Source organism: Coregonus lavaretus (genome assembly GCF_964263955.1).
Source record: "Coregonus lavaretus genome assembly, chromosome: 2".
Lineage (NCBI taxonomy): Eukaryota > Metazoa > Chordata > Actinopteri > Salmoniformes > Salmonidae > Coregonus > Coregonus lavaretus.
The window spans coordinates 34,288,781-34,302,774 of NC_139989.1; the positions used below are offsets into that span (position 1 = coordinate 34,288,781).

The 13,994-nt window shown below is 45.2% G+C and overlaps 1 protein-coding gene across 1 annotated transcript in view; it reads left to right on the forward strand.

Moving 5' to 3' along the window:
* Nucleotides 1-366: 366 nt before the first annotated feature.
* Nucleotides 367-13,994, forward strand: part of LOC311138838 (corticotropin-releasing factor receptor 1-like) — a gene marked incomplete at both ends in the record, with an annotated part of 131,469 nt that continues 117,841 nt past the window's right edge. Inside the window, one exon of the mRNA XM_084173643.1 lies at nt 367-519. Coding sequence (XP_084029769.1) covers nt 367-519 — 153 coding nt within the window. The remainder of the gene's footprint in view (nt 520-13,994) is intronic.

Here is a 13,994-nt window from a genome sequence, read left to right on the forward strand (position 1 = left end):
GTATTAGCATTCTTGCATGCCTGCCTTTCATGATATGCACACCCCACAAGCTCTGCTCCCACTATTACATACAGACCCACAATCCATATTTTGTCACCCATGAAAGCCACACACGTGTTCTCTCTCTCTCTCTCTCTCTCTCTCTCTCTCTCTCTCTCTCCCCTTCCTCTCTGTCTTCCCCTGTGATAATAAGGCAGGGTAAACAGTGGAGCGTCATAATGCCCTGCTTGTATAAACAGCATTAGAGCCTTAAACAGAACAGAGCTGCTGCTGAGGCTGTAACACCACTAGTAGATCAGGCAGTCTGGCAGGCAGAGTATCAGATCAGGCAGCCTGGCAGGCAAAAGGCACAGTGCCTGAGACAACATGGCCGTCCTGCTGAGAAGAAAGGCAGGCAAACACGCCAGACAGGGTCTCTTCATCCAGCACCCACCCTTATTGATGGGCATCAGTGACAAGGGTCTGTCCTCGTTACTTACGCCCACGGAGCACGGACCCCACCATCCTCTGTGCCTGTTAGTTAGTTAGTTAGTCAGCTTGCCATGGCACCTGTGGTGCTGGTTGTCTATCTATCTATAATTTCGAAACAGGTGGGTGGATGAACACAAATTACAGTACAGCCCTGCTGTGAGGGTGGAGGTAGCTGGTGTTTTGTCAGGCGTTGAATGAATGGAGAGATGTGATTGTACCTGGCGCCGACGAGGATGGCGACCTCGCGACTAGCTCTTAGGAAACTTTGCGGTACCCTCCAAGCTCATCATTAAGCTCGAGGCCCTGGGTCTGAACCCCGCCCTGTGCAACTGGGTCCTGGACTTCTTGACGGGCCGCCCCCAGGTGGTGAAGGTAGGAAACAACATCTCCACTTCGCTGATCCTCAACACTGGGGCCCCACAAGGGTGCATGCTCAGCCCCCTCCTGTACTCCCTGTTCACCCATGACTGCGTGGCAAAGCACGCCTACAACTCAATTATCAAGTTTGCAGACGACACAACAGTAGTAGGCTTGATTACCAACAATGACGAGACTGCCTACAGGGAGGAGGTGAGGGCTCTGGGAGTGTGGTGCCAGGAACATAACCTCTCACTCAACGTCAACAAAACAAAGTAGATGATCGTGGACTTCAGGAAACAGCAGAGGGTGCACCCCCCTATCCACATCGACGGGACCGCAGTGGAGAAGGTGGAAAGCTTCAAATTCCTTGGCGTACACATCACCGACAAACTGAAATAGTCCACCCACGCAGATAGTGTGGTGAAGAAGGCGCAACATAGCCTCTTCAACCTCAGGAGGCTGAAGAAATTTGGCTTGGCACCTAAAACCCTCACAAACCTTTACAGATGCACAATTGAGAGCATCCTGTCGGGCTGTATCACAGCCTGTTATGGCAACTGCACCGCCCGCAACCGCAGGGCTCTCCAGAGGGTGGTGCGGTCTGCCAGAAGGATTACCGGGGGCAAACAACCCGCCCTCCAAGACACATACAGCACCCGATGTCACAGGAAGGCCAAAAAGATCATCAAGGACAACAACCACCCGAGCCACTGCCTGTTCACCCCGCTATCATCCAGAAGGCGAGGTCAGTACAGGTGCATCAAAGCTGGGACCGAGAGAATGAAAAACAGCTTCTATCTCAAGGCCATCAGACTGTTAAATAGCCATCACTAGCACATTAGAGGCTGCTGCTGCCTATTGAAATCACTGGCCACTTTAAGAAATGGAATACAAGTCACTTTAATAATGTTTACATATCTTGCACTACTCATCTCATATGTATATACTGTATTATTTTCTATAATATTCTACTGTATCTTAGTCCATGCCGCTCTGTCATTGCTTGTCCATATATGTATATATTCTTAAATGTTATTCCTTACTAGATTTGTGTTTATAGGGTATATGTTGTGAAATTGTTAGATATTACTTGTTAGATATTACTGCACTGTTGGAGGTAGAAGCACAAGCATTTCGCTACACCCGCAATAACGTCTGCTAAACACGTGTATGTGACAAATACAATTTGATTTGATTTTGATTTGATTTGATTTGATTTGGTAGATATAGGTCTACTAATTGTCTTCCTAAGTGTTTGACCCTCATGGCCCGCAGCATGGTGCTTGCCTGCCTGTCACTGAGGTCTGCTGAGACTCCATGGCTGAGGAGAACAGATGCTTGGCCACTGAAATATGCCATAGGGAGAATGTCGGGGGTCCACTTTCAGCTGGCAGTTTCAGGTTGTGTCTGTCATCCCCCGGCCCCGGCTTACCTCCAGATATCAATGTGTTTTTCGCTAGACAGCCATCCTAGATTTACTCTAGCTTCCCTAGCTGTGCCTGTGAAAGCAATCATCAGTACAGGATGCACAGCAGGCAAAGTCTTTGCATTCTCCTGAAGCTCAAAGTCTTCTGTGTGTTAATATTTTTCATTGCTGTATGCTTCCTGCTCTGTTGGGGTACTCAACAAAAAATCTGCGAGGCTTCTGTTTGAAATGTGGGAGGTTGGAACAAACTTGGAGATATCTGGTAGTTGAACAAACAAGCCATTCATCACTGTCTACTCGCGTTGTTTTTCTTTCACTCCCTCTCCCCCATTCGTTGTAATATATTGTTTGTTGGGTCTGGTAGAGGGACACCAAGTTCTGCATCCCATCGCTCATGTCGCAGGACCGGCGAGGCTGCAAAGCCTAATGAAATAATGGTGCTGCACACTGTCTTTTTATGGGCTCGTTCACAATTTGTCGTCATTGCAGTAGACATTGTTGTCTTTTATATATGCTGCAACCTTTTCTTTGTCATCGTGCCATGCCCATTTGTGTTTCCTAACTTAAAAGATAAAGCCAAATTGCCCAGCAATGGGACAATAACACTTTTCTGAATCTGAATCTCAAATGATGCCATTTGAAAAACCGCCGCTGAGGCTGCAAAACGCAACACAGAGAGCATGATGGAAAATGTATTCATGGGCGATTGACAGTGCCGTCTTGTTCCATATCGCAAAATGCAATGTAAGTCTTCTCCTGACTGTTGCATGTATGGGCCCCGAGTTCACCTGCTTTGTCACACACCATGGAGGAATTAACAGCTTATGTCCGTGGCTAGCACAACCACAAACACTAGCCTGGAGAGAGAGAGAGAGAGAGAGAGAGAGAGGCTGTTTAAAATGACTGGAATGTCCTGCATCGCCAGGAGACTGAGACCAAGGTGGAAAGTTTAAATCCTTGTCGTAATTTGAAAGCACCTTTGTCTCTGCTCTTTCCCCTTCGGAGGTGTTTATAGTGGTTGTTAAAATTTGATCTGCCCTCAGGCCAAGATCATGAAAACTAATTTAACTGTGTGGCCAGACCAAAGTGACTTGCAGGAAAATGTCCAACTTACTGTAGTTTACCTCACCACCACATCCTCTCCCAGGTGATCTTCACCTCCAACACTCTATCAAGCCACTCAACCATCAAAAGGCCTTCAGTCTAAGTTAGAATATACCAACCTTTAGCCATTTATCTCCCCAAGTGGCATTATTGACTTGGTTTTTTAGAATACATTTTTGAGAAGATTTTGGAACCACAAACTCTTCCGGTTTGATTCATTTCAGAAGTTCTGCCTAGACAGCTGCTGAATGTCAAGCAGGTTCCCTTTTCCTGCTGGTCCCAGACTATCAACTCATTCACGGTGAGCAGCCTGCTCACTTTAGATAAGTGAAGCTCAGACACTATAGCTAAGACGGCAGCCGCTCCTTATGGGCCACCAAGGCAGCCAGAGGCACCTTACCCTCGACAGCTGGAGGAGGTAGTGGCTGCAAGGTCTGCGTCCCAATGGCACCCTATTCACTATATATAGCACTATGGGTTCTGATCGAAAGTAGTGCACTATATAGGAAATAGGGTGCCATTTGGGACACAGACAATAAGTCCCCCTCTCATCCCGACCAATCCTTACCACTTTGATATGATAGGAGAACAGAGTAAATGCTGAGCCAAGAGAGGAGATAAATGGAGGGTAAGGGTCGTCTCGAGTTTGATGTGGCTGATGGGGCCGTTAGCCAGGGGTGTGTGTGTATGTGTGTGTGTGTGTGGGAGGGAGGGAGTCTCTAGCACCTGTCATCAGCCACTCAAAGATCTGCACAGTGACAGCAACATCCACTTACATGGGCCAACGTTGGCCACACTTCCACTCCCTATCCCAGCTGTCAAGCTTCAAGAAGGCCCGGTCCCTGGCTCTGGAGATAAAGAGGGGGAAGGATAAGGGTGGCCAACAGCCCTGCAGCCAGGGGAAGACATATGTCGACGGAGACCTCCGTGGTCGTTAAACCAATTTGCTGCTTCTGAGTCCATTACCTTCCACTCTACAGCTCTACAGCTGTATTGCACCGGCTTCCACTGATTTCTTCTCTCTCTCCCCATCCAAACATCATCATCCGGCATTGCAGAGTAGTATGGCTGGAGGAGGTTGTTAGGAGTGTGCTCTTCTACATCATAGGCTAAAGTAGAGATGAATAATAAAGGGGCTTTTGGAATCCTTTGAGAGTGGAAAGTGATTGGGTTCTAATGGGAAGATTAGGTATTTGGATTTCAAGTGTACATATCAAAATGAGGTATTAAGTATTTGGATGAAGTGTACAAAGCAACATTTGCGACCATTACTGCCGTTCGCTCTTCTACATCTTGGGCTGGAGTGGAGCTGAGATATTTATTCAACAAACGGCTTGTGGAATCCTTTGATTGGGAAATCATTCTAATGGGAACATTATGTATTTGGATTTAGTGTACATAGCAACATGACTTCCGTCTCGCTTCCGCATTGTCTCCGTGCTGCTCTGCTGTTTGTTGCTACTTGGCTACCTGCCAAACTATTCACGTTTTACTTTTAATAAACGTTTAATCAATCTCTGTGTTCAACAAATTTACCAACTTTTTAGTTTTGTCCTCACTCATCTTTTTTCGTTAAACTTTTTCACCCCGGACGTTTATCCCGAGACAGAAGAGTCATTTTCCTGTGCGTTTTAGCTGCCAACTTTACGTTATTTTCCGTTTTTCCATCGCAACTTTTTTTCCCTTATTCAACTTTTTCACTCCGGACGCTTTATCTGGACATGGCTCATCAACATCTTCAACAGCCGAAGCTAAGTAGTAACATTAACATGATGTCTTTTAATTGCAGTCGCTGTACTCATAATATACAGGAGAATTCTCGCCTTACGGCGAGAATAGCTGTGCTACAAGCCCAGCTTCAGACGCAATCGTTAGGCAAGAGTATTATCAGTGTAGGAAAGGAAGAAACAGCGTCTGTGCCACCAGTAAGTACAGACAGTAACGTTAGTATAACTCCCCCCGCACAGTCCCTGCAGCCGGACAACTTTCTCATGGCTTCTGGAGGGAAATACTGTTGGAATGCTCAACCGGTGTCGCTCATTCAGCCGACAGAAACCTTCAACCGGTTTTCCCCATTATGTAGCGAGTCGGAGTCTGAGTCTGAGTCTTCTCTAGTCTCTACTCCTCCCGTTACGGGGTCTGAGACGCCGAAGGCTCCCACCATTAGCTCTGACAAATTGAAAACCCTAGTCATTGGCGACTCCATTACCCGCAGTATTAGACTTAAAACGAATCACCCAGCGATCATACACTGTTTACCAGGGGGCAGGGCTACCGACGTTAAGGCTAATCTAAAGATGGTGCTGGCTAAAGCTAAAACTGGCGAGTGTAGAGAGTATAGAGATATTGTTATCCACGTCGGCACCAACGATGTTAGGATGAAACAGTCAGAGGTCACCAAGTGCAACATAGCTTCAGCGTGTAAATCAGCTAGAAAGATGTGTCGGCATCGAGTAATTGTCTCTGGCCCCCTCCCAGTTAGGGGAAGTGACGAGCTCTACAGCAGAGTCTCAGCACTTAATCGCTGGTTGAAAACTGTTTTCTGCCCCTCCCAAAAGATAACATTTGTGGATAATTGGCCCTCTTTCTGGGACTCACCCACAAACAGGATCAAGCCTGACCTGCTGAGGAGTGACGGACTCCATCCTAGCTGGAGGGGTGCTCTCCTCTTATCTACCAACATAGATAGGGCTCTAACTCCTTTAGCCCCACAGTGAAATAGGGTGCAGGCCAGGCAGCAGGCTGTTAGCCAACCTGCCAGCTTAGTGGAGTCTGCCAATAGTATAGTCAGTGTAGTCAGCTCAGCCATACCCATTGAGACTGTGTCTGTGCCTCGACCTAGGTTGGGCAAAACTAAACATGGTGGTGTCCACCCTAGCAATCTTATTAGGATAAAGACCTCCTCCATTCCTGCCATTATTGAAAGAGATCGTGATACCTCACATCTCAAAATAGGGTTACTTAATGTTAGATCCCTCACTTCAAAGGCAGTCATAGTCAATGAACTAATCACTGATCATAATCTTGATGTGATTGGCCTGACTGAAACATGGCTTAAGCCTGATGAATTTGCTGTGTTAAATGAGGCCTCACCTCCTGGTTACACTAGTGACCATATTCCCCGTGCATCCCGCAAAGGCGGAGGTGTTGCTAACATTTACGATAGCAAATTTCAATTTACAAAAAAAAAAATGACGTTTTCATCTTTCGAGCTTCTAGTCATGAAATCTATGCAGCCTACTCAATCACTTTTTATAGCTACTGTTTACAGGCCTCCTGGGCCATATACAGCGTTCCTCTCTGAGTTTCCTGAATTCCTATCAGACCTTGTAGTCATAGCAGATCATATTCTAATTTTTGGTGATTTTAATATTCACATGGAGAAGTCCACAGACCCACTCCAAAAGTCCTTCGGAGCCATTATCGACTCAGTGGGTTTTGTCCAACATGTCTCTGGACCTACTCACTGCCACAGTCATACTCTGGACCTAGTTTTGTCCCATGGAATAAATGTTGTAGATCTTAATGTTTTTCCACAAAATCCTGGACTATCGGACCACCATTTTATTACGTTTGCAATCGCAACAAATAATCTGCTCAGACCCCAACCAAGGAGCATCAAAAGTCGTGCTATAAATTCTCAGACAACACAAAAATTCATTGATGCCCTTCCAGACCCCTTCTGCCTACCCAAGGACGTCAGAGGACAAAAATCAGTTAACCACTTAACTGAGGAACTAAATTTAACCTTGCACAATACCCTAGATGCAGTTGCACCCCTAAAAACGAAAAACATTTGTCATAAGAAACTAGCTCCCTGGTATACAGAAAATACCCGAGCTTTGAAGCAAGCTTCCAGGAAATTGGAACGGAAATGGCGCCACACCAAACTGGAAGTCTTCCGACTAGCTTGGAAAGACAGTACCGTGCAGTACCGAAGAGCCCTCACTGCTGCTCGATCATCCTACTTTTCCAAATTAATCGAGGAAAATAAGAACAATCCAAAATTTCTTTTTGATACTGTTGCAAAGCTAACTAAAAAGCAGCATTCCCCAAGAGAGGATGGTTTTCACTTCAGCAGTGATAAATTCATGAACTTCTTTGAGGAAAAGATCATGACCATTAGAAAGCAAATTACGGACTCCTCTTTGAATCTGCGTATTCCTCCAGGGCTTAGCTGTCCTGGATCTGCACAGCTCTGCGAGGGCCTGGGATCGGGAGAGACACTTAAGTGTTTTAGTACTATATCTCTTGACACAATGATGAAAATAATCATGGCCTCTAAACCTTCAAGCTGCATACTGGATCCTATTCCTACTAAACTGCTGAAGGAGCTGCTTCCTGTGCTTGGCCCTCCTATGTTGAACATAATAAACAGCTCTCTATCCACCGGATGTGTACCAAACTCACTAAAAGTGGCAGTGATAAAGCCTCTCTTGAAAAAGCCAAACCTTGACCCGGAAAATATAAAAAACTATCGGCCAATATCGAATCTTCCATTCCTCTCAAAAATTTTAGAAAAAGCTGTTGCGCAGCAACTCACTGCCTTTCTGAAGACAAACAATGTATACGAAATGCTTCAGTCTGGTTTTAGACCCCATCATAGCACTGAGACTGCACTTGTGAAGGTGGTAAATGACCTTTTAATGGCGTCAGACCGAGGCTCTGCATCTGTCCTCGTGCTACTAGACCTTAGTGCTGCCTTTGACACCATCGATCACCACATTCTTTTGGAGAGACTGGAAACCCAAATTGGTCTACACGGACAAGTTCTGGCCTGGTTTAGATCCTACCTGTCGGAAAGATATCAGTTTGTCTCTGTGAATGGTCTGTCCTCCGACAAATCAACTGTACATTTCGGTGTTCCTCAAGGTTCCGTTTTAGGACCACTATTGTTTTCACTATATATTTTACCTCTTGGGGATGTTATTCGAAAACATAATGTTAACTTTCACTGCTATGCGGATGACACACAGCTGTACATTTCAATGAAGCATGGTGAAGCCCCAAAATTGCCCTCGCTAGAAGCCTGTGTTTCAGACATAAGGAAGTGGATGGCTGAAAACTTTTTACTTTTAAACTCGGACAAAACAGAGATGCTTGTTCTAGGTCCCAAGAAACAAAGAGATCTTCTGTTAAATCTGACAATTCATCTTGATGGTTGTAAAGTCGTCTCAAATAAAACTGTGAAGGACCTAGGCGTTACTCTTGACCCTGATCTCTCTTTTGACGAACATATCAAGACTGTTTCAAGGACAGCTTTTTTCCATCTACGTAACATTGCAAAAATCAGAAATTTTCTGTCCAAAAATGATGCAGAAAAATTAATCCATGCATTTGTTACTTCTAGATTAGACTACTGCAATGCTCTATTTTCCGGCTACCCGGATAAAGCACTAAATAAACTTCAGTTAGTGCTAAATACGGCTGCTAGAATCCTGACTAGAACCAAGAAATTTGATCATATTACTCCAGTGCTAGCTTCCCTACACTGGCTTCCTGTTAAGGCAAGGGCTGATTTCAAGGTTTTACTGTTAACCTATAAAGCGTTACATGGGCTTGCTCCTACCTATCTTTCCGAGTTGGTCCTGCCGTACATACCAATACGTACGCTACGGTCACAAGACGCAGGCCTCCTAATTGTCCCTAGAATTTCTAAGCAAACAGCGGGAGGCAGGGCTTTCTCCTATAGATCTCCATTTTTATGGAACAGTCTGCCTACCCATGTGAGAGACGCAGACTCGGTCTCAACCTTTAAGTCTTTACTGAAGACTTATCTCTTCAGTAGGTCATATGATTGAGTGTAGTCTGGCCCAGGAGTGTGAAGGTGAACGGAAAGGCTGGAGCAACGAACAGCCCTTGCTGTCTCTGCCAGGCCGGTTCCCCTCTCCACTGGGGTTCTCTGCCTCTAACCCTGTTGCAGGGGCTGAGTCACTGGCCTGCTGGTGCTCTTTCATGCCGTCCCTGGGAGGGGTACGTCAATTGAGTGGGTTGAGTTACTGACGTGATCTTCCTGTCTGGGTTGGCGACCCCCCCCCCCCCTTGGTTTGTGCTGTGGTGGAGACCTCTGTGGGCTATACTCGGCCTTGTCTCAGGATTGTAAGTTGGTGGTTGGGGATATCCCTCTAGTGGTGCGGGGGCTGTGCTTTGGCGGAGTGGGTGGGGTTATATCCTTCCTGTTTGGCCCTGTCCGGGGGTTTCTTCGGATGGGGCCACAGTGTCTCCGGACCGCTCCTGTCTCAGCCTCCAGTATTTATGCTGCAGTAGTTTATGTGTCGGGGGGCTGGGGTTAGTTGGTTATACCTGGAGTACTTCTCCTGTCTTATCCAGTGTCCTGTGTGAATTTAAGTATGCTCTCTCTAATTCTCTCTTTCTCTCTGAGAACCTGAGCCCTAGGACCATACGTCAGGACTACCGGGCATGATGACACCCTGCTGCCCCCAGTCCGCCTGGCCTTGCTGCTATTCCAGTTTCAACTGTTCTGCCTGCGGCTACGAAACCCCTACCTGTCCCAGACCTGCTGTTTTCAACTCTAAATGATCGGCTATGAAAAGCCAACTGAGAGACCTGAGCCCTAGGACCATACGTCGGGACTACCGGCCGTGGTGACTCCTTGCTATCCCCAGTCCGCCTGGCCTTGCTGCTATTCCAGTTTAAACTGTTCTGCCTGCGGTTATGGAACCCCTACCTGTCCCAGACCTGCTGTTTTAAACTCTAATGATCGGCTATGAAAAGCCAACTGAGATTTATTCCTGATTATTATTTGACCATGCTTGTCACTTATGAACATTTTTGAACATCTTGGCATGGTTCTGTTATAATCTCCACCCGGCACAGCCAGAAGAGGACTGGCCACCCCTCATAGCCTGGTTCCTCTCTAGGTTTCTTCCTAGGTTTTGCCTTTCTAGGGAGTTTTTCCTAGCCACCGTGCTTCTACACCTGCATTACTAGCTGTTTGGGGTTTTAGGCTGGGTTTCTGTACAGCACTTCGAGATATTAGCTGATGTAAGAAGGGCTATATAAAATAAAATTGATTGATTGATTGATATGGGACTCTCTTTACCACTGGTCTCCTAATGTCCATGTGAGGAAATGTATACATTTAATTTGGACAAATAAGGGCAAGGGGGCATTGTTGTTACCAAACGCCATTGGACGAAGATTTGTTGCTACCACATTTGATAAGTGGAGGCTCCTCAGACGAGCAACGGGAAACATAAAAATTCCAGGCATATGTGTTGTTAGTGGCTATGACGTAGGGTTCAGCCAGGAGTTGATGGACAGTCGGAAGAGAGAAGGAAATGGTAGGATGGACATCCCAGCTTCAAGTGGTGTCAGATTTCACACCCTGCTTCACACAGGCAGAATAATCAGGGCTACCGCTCAATGCAAGCTATTTTGATCTACTGTGTCCACAGATCAATTTATAAGCTAAAATGTTGGTTGGAACCGGTACCAGAACAACTCAGGTCCCCTGAACAAGGGACTTTACATTTAAGGGGCTTATTCATTTATTGCCACCGGGGCCGGCCGGTGTAACTGCTAAACTGCTTGCTGACTGTACACTGTACTGCATGATTGCATGAACGCGTTAGTTCTAGAAGCTATGTTGACTATGACGTTTGCTTATATGGTGACAACAATGTACTTTCATTCATAGGCTAGGTTGTAGCAACCTCATGATGGGTATAGGTAGCATTTGAGTATCATGTAGTAGTCTAAACCTATCAATGTTGCATTGAGCTGGGTGAATGGAATATGAATGTGTGATGAGGTGATGTCGAAGGAGTCAGGCGCAGGATGGTAAATCACAGAATAACAGGCTTTATTCCGCAACCACAGAGTTACGCAGTAACGCGTCAAAAACACTCCAGTGCGTAAAACAGGCGCTCTGGAAAATACAAGGCACACGGGGAAATATCCCGGCGATACAAAATACAAGGAGCTCCACCGAGCTTCACTATCCTCCAACATAAGCAATCACACAAAAAGAGAAGGCGGCAGAGGGAACACTTATACAGGTACTGATGAGGGGATATGAACCAGGTGTGTGTAATAAACAAGAAAAAAACTAATGGAATGATGAGATGAGGAGCGGCAGTGGCTAGAAGGCCGGTGACGACGAACGCCGAAGCCTGCCCGAACAAGGAGAGGTGGCAGTTTCGGAGGAAGTTGTGACAGAATGACAGTCATTCAATATACTTTAATAGAAATATGTCCATGCTCATAAAAACAATAGTCGTCCTTCCTCATCTTAAACGGCACCGACCGCCACTGCATCTGATTGTTGGAGGACAGAGAAAATAGGAATCAAAGTAAGATTGACAGATCAATACCAAAGCTGATAGAGACGTTTATCTACATGACGGTTACGTCTAAAATGATAACTGTAGACTGAAAGGAAGCCCTGTTTACCAGCAAAGCAAAGAACACCCTTTGAGCTTAGCTGGGCTATAGGTAATATTGATGCCCTGTGGGGCATTTCATGTCCGAGGAGACTATATTCATCTTTGCTTTTTATGCTGCTGTCAATATATTCTTCTTACTTTAAGGTGCATCATCAGCAACTTTCCACGAGAGTGGATTAAGTAACTGCCCTATGCGTGAAACACTGACCCATATAAGCACTGAGGTTCTTATGAGAAAGGCCTTGAACTGGTTTAGAGTATGATGCAATTGATCAAAAGTTAAATTCCCCTTTCATCCTAAAACCCCCAGAGTATAATCAAAGTCTAATGTGTCTAAGGGTCTGTTTGTCAGGCTTATCTGTCATGCTAGCCTAGCCTAATTGTAGCTAGCTTGCATACTGGCGGCCGGCACTTAAATCTCAATATAATGGAGTCTGCCAATGGTAGCAATTAAACTGTGACAGGGCAGTACAATTTGTCACAGGGAAAATATGATCAAATATGATAGGGGTTTGTATGACGTTAGACTTTCTGCTGTCACAGGCTCTCTGAAAAACATCAAAGTAGTGAGTAAGCTGTTACTACAGAGTAGCTAAGTATGCTAGCCATGGATGACTGACCTGCAAGATTAGTAGCCTTTGCCATCACCAAGGACCTATAAACAATATTATTAGCATTTGGCACTTTTATTTCCATGTCTTTTTGAATTTTTATTTGTTTTGGCTAATGATGCAAAGAAGGCAAACAGCTTTTATTTGGTCTGCATCTGAGCACTGAACTATTTCACCATTTGGTAGTATGGTTCAAACTGAGTCTGGGGGCTCAGTTCTGTGTATAACAATTGCAAATAACTTCTAATAGGGAAGTAGTTCTGTTTGTATTTCAAAGCTGCTTTCTTGTTAGCTATCAGATGGAGATGGAGTACATTCTCAAAGCATGAGTCTTGAGTTGTTGTTGGTTATACATTTTAATTACCCAAACAAAGCAGCCTAATTATTCATAGGTTACATTTATATTGGAAAGAGGAACAAGCTCCATCTGTAATAGAAAAACTGATTAGCACATTTCCTTTGATGTGCATGACCTCAAACCAGCAGTTTTATAATTGTCACGGTTTCGGCCGAGGCTGCTCCTCCTCCTTGTTCGGGCAGGCTTCGGCGGTCGTCGTCCCCGGAGTACTAGCTATCACCATTTGATGTTTTCGCTGTCTGTTGGTTTTGTCTGATTGTGTACACCTGTGTCCTGTTTAGTTGATTATGTCCTCTATAATTTTCCCATTTGGTTAGTTTTGTGTTGTGTGTTATTGTTCGCCTGTCATCAGGTCGGCTCGTTGTTTGTTTGTTGTTTTCCCTGTCGTCGCACTGTACTGTTTTCGTGCGCCTGGGAATAATAGCCTTTTGCGCATTGTTTGCGCATCGTCCGCCTCTTGTTTGTTTTGAGGCCAGTGTTTTGTATATTTTTGGTCGTGTTCAGTAAAGTATTGGACTGAGCTTCTGTGTCTGCGTTTGACTACTTCACCACATCTACCTCAGCCGTTGTGACAATAATTACCGTTAGTGCATGAAGTATACTGTAGGTTTGGATGAGATCAAGGACAAAGACCTACCAAATTACTACAATGGCAATGCAAATACTGCTTTTGACAGTTAAGTTTTGAACAATGGACACATGAGGGAGGCATATATATATAATAACACAGGCATTTTATCAGATTTGGTTTTGACCATGACTAAACGATGCAGTATTTGCTCATTTAAAAATGTCACCTTTAATCAGGCTTAATGTGGTGGATGCAATTTAAAGTCTTCATAGCTATGGGTCGTATAGCACATTAATGAATGTCAATATAATTAAATTGAGTCTCCGCCATATTAACTTAGTGCCACAACTATAGTGCCACACTAATAAGGTGTCTCTGATACCACTGAAGAAATCATCGCTCTTGTACTCCTTGAAGTGGAGGATCACAAATGGGCATGTTACAAGTGAACACAACACACATACAGCCACAAACACCAACGCAGTATACTGAGATACTAGAAAATATTAAGAGCACCTTCCTAATATCGAATTGCCTTTTGCCCTCAGAACAGCCTCAATTAATCGGGGCATGGACTCTACAAGGTGTCGTAAGCGTTCCACAGGGATGCTGGCCCATGTTGACTCCAATGCTTCCCACAGTTGTGTCAAGTTGGCAAGATGTCCTTTGGGTGGTGGACCATTCT